The sequence below is a fragment of the Saccostrea cucullata genome, unplaced genomic scaffold (genome assembly GCF_032062105.1).
Source record: "Saccostrea cucullata isolate Sc308-1 unplaced genomic scaffold, CSIRO_AGI_Scuc_v1 ctg174, whole genome shotgun sequence".
NCBI classification, from domain to species: Eukaryota; Metazoa; Mollusca; class Bivalvia; order Ostreida; family Ostreidae; genus Saccostrea; species Saccostrea cuccullata.
The window spans coordinates 202,204-208,958 of record NW_026931824.1 but is presented as its reverse complement, the minus strand read 5'-3'; the positions used below and the strand labels follow the sequence as shown (position 1 = coordinate 208,958).

The 6,755-nt window shown below is 33.5% G+C and overlaps 1 protein-coding gene across 2 annotated transcripts; it reads left to right on the top strand.

Moving 5' to 3' along the window:
* Positions 1–19: 19 nt before the first annotated feature.
* Positions 20–3,835, top strand: LOC134233633 (uncharacterized). 2 transcript variants are annotated; one of them, XM_062715620.1, is made up of 3 exons: positions 20–93; positions 2,053–2,249; positions 2,339–3,835. In XM_062715620.1, exons 2-3 carry the CDS (start codon positions 2,060–2,062, stop codon positions 3,223–3,225), a joined length of 1,077 nt encoding a protein of 358 aa, XP_062571604.1. In that variant the 5' UTR covers positions 20–93; positions 2,053–2,059; the 3' UTR covers positions 3,226–3,835. The 2 variants fall into 2 exon arrangements, with proteins under 2 accessions (XP_062571604.1, XP_062571603.1); XM_062715619.1 differs by having other exon boundaries at positions 22–93; positions 1,931–2,249.
* The last annotated feature ends 2,920 nt before the right edge of the window (positions 3,836–6,755 follow it).

Sequence of the window (6,755 nt, the reverse complement as noted above, 5' to 3'; positions counted from 1 at the left end):
TCCCGAGCTCGATCTAAATAAGTAGAGCAGACGACCCGGTGTAGTGCAGCAACTACTACTAGGCCTATTTACCGATGGTCAAAATAACTAGAGGTAAAAGAAAATCAAATATTCTGTAATGGTAAAATGTATCATCTAAATTTTAATTGGATATCACGTGTTATGAGGGGATAAGGGGTTGTGATTTATTCTAGAAAGGACAGAAACGTAGTGTGATCGCCGTAGCAGCGCGGTGAGATATCGGACAACGTAGTGGGAACGCCGTGAAGACGCACATGATCGCAGCATGAACGCAATGATAGTAGACTGCGCTTCCACGGAGACCTCACGGAGATGTCGCGGAGTCCTTGGAGATGTCACTGCGTTTCTATCGCTCTTTTACGGAGCTTGTAATGAGATTAATCGTCTTGTAATTTTTTTGATTGAGATTACACAGCGTCCGTTGGCGATCACAATGCGCTTTCACGGCGTTGTCAGCCAGCTCACAAAACAAAAGCAATGGCATCAAATTTGATCAGCAATTATTCTAATGTATTTGTTGCACTAGGGGCATTTAAAACATGGAAGAGAAAATGTCACCAGAACTTGTTCTGTTGTTTCACTTAAATTTTGTAGCAACTTTTCAGTGTGTTTATATTTTTTACATTCATAATAAAATCAAAAAAAAAATTTAACAACACATCTGAACGATAAAATTGAAAAAAGACGGAGTTTAATCATAAAACTAATAATAATTTAGTTCTAAATTATTCAAATACGTGTAGAACATTTTTGATTACTAAGAATATTTCTTGACATGATGGGAAGTCTTTTTCATCGTTTAACTTGAATCTTTAAACAAAAATGTTTTCCATTCCTTCTGAATATATATCAGTGGGTATAGAACGCATTGTGAACGTATTGTGAACGCAGTCGGCGCAGTGAGAACGCCGTGAACACGAGGTGAAAACTCCTAACACACCGTGAAAACTCCGCGGAAGCGCAGTCAATCGCCGAGAGATCTCCGTGGGAACGCAGTAGAACGCCGAGAGATCGCCGTAGAATCGCGTCCGTCGCCGTATTGCCGCCGTAACATCATATATCAAAGGAGGCTTCGATATTATTTATTGAATGCTTAGTAAAATCGACACCAAATACAGAAAAAAACGGGATTTTATGCCGGCCTAGTCCTACGAGCTCTTTCCCTTTGCCTATTTTCTTTTTCATTGTTCAATATTTTTTCTCACGCAAATCAACAGTATACAGCGGAATATAGACTGCATGTTTTTTAGAACCATTTCAAGCTTAGTTTGGACTTTCAATAAGGCGTAGCATTCTCGGCGCTACATGATGTTTACCGCCTGTCAAATAGCGAATAAATTCTCATTGGTTAAGAAATTAATAGCATCAGGAACTTCAAATTGTTGTTGACAACGATGACACGACTTAAGCTCCACCTCTTTGCAGGACGAAACAATGTAATTGGCTATTCAATAAACTAATTGGCATTTCCCGAATTTCTATCTTATGTACGAGGGTTGTTCGAAAAGTTCGTGGATGATGTCAATCTTTGTTATATTTCTCACTGGAAATTGAAAATAAGCACAATATATCTGTTTTGTTGATTTGTAAAGTTTCATTCCGTTCGATTCAACAGAAATAGTTTTACGTCGAGAATGTCAAGCCTTACTGAAAGTCCAAACTAAGTTGGAAATGGTCCTATTAATAGCTAGTTTTGTAAACTAATTTTTGATGATAAATATTTTCAATATTTAGACTTTCTTTATATGTCAATATAGCGCACGCTCATTTTGAACATTTCAATGGTGAAAAATAATACCATTATACATTTTTTTAATAAAATATATTTTTAAAAATATAAATATGTGAATAAAAATATATTCTGGGAAAATATATACATACACTAATTTTATCATTATTCATATTACAGGTATTTTTTATCAGTTCAACTTAAAATGAAGGATATGCAGCATGGAGTCTACAGCCATGGTTATTACTTTTGCTCATAGCTTAGAAGTAATTTGATTCTGATCGGTTGTTTGTCCTTAAAAGGATCAAAATGGAGATTGATAGCCCAAATAGTCCTGTTCCTGACTTAAAACAAGACGAAAATGACAATGAAGTGAAACCATTGAAGGAGAATTCTTGTACTTCTCAACCTGGTGAAGGAAAAAAGGGAGAGGAAAATGACAGAGAAAACAAGGTACCCATTTCAAGTGTCAGAAAAAGTGAACAGAAAATTAAAAAAGGTAAGAGATTCTTAATTATTCAGCTTTACTTAACTGAATTAGGTAAATCTATAATAAGAACCATTCAAAATTTTCATTACTTTTGACAGTGAAAATACCCAATCATATGAATACGACTGACGGAAAGAAGAAATGTAAGAGGAAGAATCATTCGGGAAAGTCTGAGAGAACAACATGTAAAGTTACAAAGTCAAAAATCAAGATTGAAAACAATGGAAACAGTGACACAATTTCTGCCGCGAGATTCAAAACAAAATTGCAAAGATTTTGCAACGTAGTGCAAGTAAAGAAATCAAGGAAAGGAAAATTAGAGTTTTTTACAGGCTGTATACCAATTTTCTTGATGTGTGGTACAGAGGAATTTCTAATGTTAAACGAGACTGAGGAAGACAACGTAGTCTTTTTCCTTATCAAAGAAAATGGCCAAATTATTTCTATTCTTGCAGATTTTCTTCTTCCTGGAAATTACCTTATAAATAGATTGTTTTCTGATTACAAGTTTGACTCTTGTCCAGATGACTTTATGAACTTGTACCCTGAAAGCAGGTTATCATTACAAGTAAAACTTCTGTCTCCATATTTATCTTCCACAACGGACCCATTTGAGGGTCACCATTTTATCATGATTGGTCATATTAAACAGGAGCCTGTTCATTACATTGTTGAAGAAAATTCTGACCTGAAAGCAGTGGTGGAAGAATTTGAACAAGAGAACTGGGAGAGTTGTTTTGAATCCTCCGTGGAAAACAATAAATGCGACCACCTGTTTTATTGCATGATAATGTCTGTGTTGTGGAAGATGAATACACAGATTAATGTCCGAAAGAGAAAATTTAAAATGAGGATACAGTTTGTAGACGAACTGAAGAGAAAAAAGAAAAAGTCTGGTGACAATTTAAAGACAAGTGATGTTGTTGAGGTAACAGGGGAAGAAGAGGAGGAAGATATTTCTGAACATGAAGACGATTCTACATGATAGGAAAATCAATAGCGTATTAGAAGGCAATTTAATGTGTACTGATAGTGTCTGTATGGGGTAAGTTTACATGTGATGAAATAAAAAATTATTCAAACTGTTTTTATCATCACCCACCTTTGAAAAATATATCTGTACAAATGTGATTTTTTAATATCTTATATATATATATTTTTTGAAATACCCGAGCAATTTCTGGTAAGCTAGGTGTTTTTTTTAATTCCTTTTTGATATTTTTATGCATGAAAAGATAATTGCGAGTTGCATTCTGTACTTAGTAAAGTAAAAAATGTCCTGCCTTAGCTTACATGTACATATGTAAGATAAGTCTTTTATGGACTTTGCAAGTATTCAGTTTTTCTTAACTGAAGAGTTGCTTATTGCAATATTTATCATAGCTTTATATGACGCATAAAGCTAGATCTATTTAATTTATTCTGAATCTTAACGTTCTATATTCTACTCATTGCTTTTATCTTTATGTTGCATCAGCGTATGTGGTCTTGACTCTATCTTCTTATTGTATGGTGTTTGCTTTTACCTTTTTGCTGTATGGTGTTTGATTTTATCTTCACGTTCTATTTCTATAAAAAGAAATTTAAAAAAAATACTAGTATGTTCAATTTTCACTGCAATGTATGTAATTAAAAGGTTATTGACTCAATTACATGTAATAATTCCTCTAACTGCCCTTACATGTCATGGAAACGCTTTTATTTCTGAAGGGCTAGTATCAGATTTTAAAAAGTCTATATTTCCCCCGTCAAAAAGAGTAAGGCTGGTGTATCAATCTGTGATAAGAAAATAGTTGCCCCTAAAAAAATGTCATCTGTTTGAACTAATGCATGTATAGCACAATTAATGATCAAGCGGATGTCAGTATGTATGCCTCATTAATTTCTTTGATATACATTAACAATTAAAAAAAATGGACCTCTGCGTACCTCAGTAGCTTTAAATGATCATCTATGTTGGTTTTTGGTTTTGAACATATATTATTGAATAAATCATAAGGATTGGAAACTAGTACCTTCAACTGAGGATTTCCTCTTCTTATAACTAAATGTCATACATGCAATTGAAAAACATGTAGTATATAGAAATATAAATTCAAAAAGTGATGCAAGTGAAATATTTGGTCAGTAACATAACAATTTAAAATCTACAGGATTCATCAATAAACTTATGCACAGCAGCAAAAATATCTTCGCTAGTCAAGGGTTGACAATCCGCTCCGCTCCTCTTTGAGAGGAGCGGATCGTCACCCTTGGCTACCGAAGATGCAATAATATATGTATTAGTTTCTATGTTGCTTTTCATATCCGACTGTCATCCTAAAGGATAATACACGGCCAAACTAAACAACCACGATAATTAAGGATCTACACTTTGCTAATAGTATTAATTCAAATTCAAGAACTTTTAAAGCTAGGGTGCGACCTATTTCATAATTTTGAGAAACAACATTTAGCTTGGTGAAATGAGGTATATGGCCATTTTTTTAAGAAGCGCAGGGGGGAAAAGAAAATAAAGAAAAAGGAGTTCTGTTCAGTTATAAATACGAATGTTTTTCATCGAAGGAAAGCAAATTATTCATATCACCTGCTGTCTTTGAAAAACGGTTTTTGATATCTTCTTGACCCCCTTGAAAATATGTATATAGGTATCACGGTTGCTCTTTGCATAAATTCGTATTGAATTTATTACAACACTTCTTTCTTCAATATTCTATTTTAGCCGTAATGTACGGTATTGATAATATGTTTCACAACCATTAAAGATAGACCACTGGCACATTCGGTTTATCGCGATCGGTCATTATGCAAGTTTATAATTTAGTAAATAATTGTTCTTTATGAAATAAAAATTGGGAGCGAATATTTTCCCGGATATCGGGAAATAAACACTAGTCTGGCGAGTTCTATTTTACTGTCTTTTTGTTTATATGGAATAAAACAACTTGATCATATATATTCAAATATTTATGGACATGGCAATTAGTAGATTACACCTTTCATTGATCGTCTTAATTACAATACAAAGCAATTATAACGATTGTTCTGATTCTTTAGAAATTATTCAAGATATAATCGATGAGGGTGAAAGTGTAACATTTTACATACAGTTTACTAGTACTCTGCAGAGAATTGCATTATTTGTTACGCTTTGTCTGAGTATACGGGGGAAAAATCACAGCTCTGCCAATATAACAGGTAAATATCAAATTTATGCTGCAATCTAATGTAAAGATTTATGATGAACCTTACTGACAACACATGCATACTGAATTATTTTATTTTTAAGCAGAAACAAATTGAGATTCAATATTTAATTTTCGATTTGAAAAAAAATTCTTTAAAAAGTTTCAAATTATGCTGTGCAAATGATGTATGCATTTAAAGTTATTAATTCCTTGAAATTAAATCATTATAAAAAGATGTGTTTGCTTTCTTAACGTCGCTTCAAGCATGTTTATTCCTATTGAGATGTACCTTGATGGTCTGCAAATATATATGGCCATAGGAACTCTCCCCACAAATAATTTTCCCGATATATAGAATTTTATAGAAAACCTCTACTATATGCTTGTGCCCCATGAAAGTGCCCCTGAAGTGAAAATGTCCTACGGGCTTGGATATTCGGCGCTTTTGACCTTTGAGCAGTCTGGGATCTTTTTCGTGCCAGATCTTACAACGATACGGGACCTTGTTTACACGGTCTCATCCGAAGGACTGTTGTCCGCGTTACGTAGTGGATTCAAATCCCCAAAGAATGGATCAAAAATCGATTTCAGATCGCATGAATATAACGGCCTCAGACAAAGAGATTTGTACTTGCTCCACCAAAAATGCATGTTGCTGTTGCACCAATCTTCTCAAGTCAAGGGTTTTGATCCTCTCGATCCGCTCTCAAAAATCTTGACTGAGAAGTGAAGCAAAGCGGACCAAAAACCCTCGACGTGGGAAGATGCTGTTGCACCCAGTATTTCGTTTGTCTATTTGATGGATGGAAAAGAATGATTTCCCCTGTATTTGATAATCAAGATACATATTTACTATCAACAAACAATTTTTGATGCAAGTTCATTGTATGTTATTGATATGGAAGCGAGTTCAACGAGAAATATTGGTTCCTGTTCTCTAATTCGTTGGAAGGCTAGTGTTTCTATTTGAAAAAAAATGAAATAAAGTACAAAAACGAATACAAATTAATTAATCACATTTAAACTTTACACATCTCATCATATTGATTATCTATTTGAAGAATATTTTGTACAAATTAATGTTAGCATGCTAGTTTAATTACATGTTACTAATCAATGATTATTATACACAACAAATTTGTTTTAAAACACATTTTCTTGATTCAGATAGTACGAGCACAATTTATATCTGATAAAAAGTCGGAAAATTGATTGTGATACAGGATTCTGCGTATCAAAATACAAAATAGTTTAACATATACATGTATATTTAGTTAATTATTTACACACATCTTTTACTTTTCGAATTTAAAAGGGTATTGAAAGA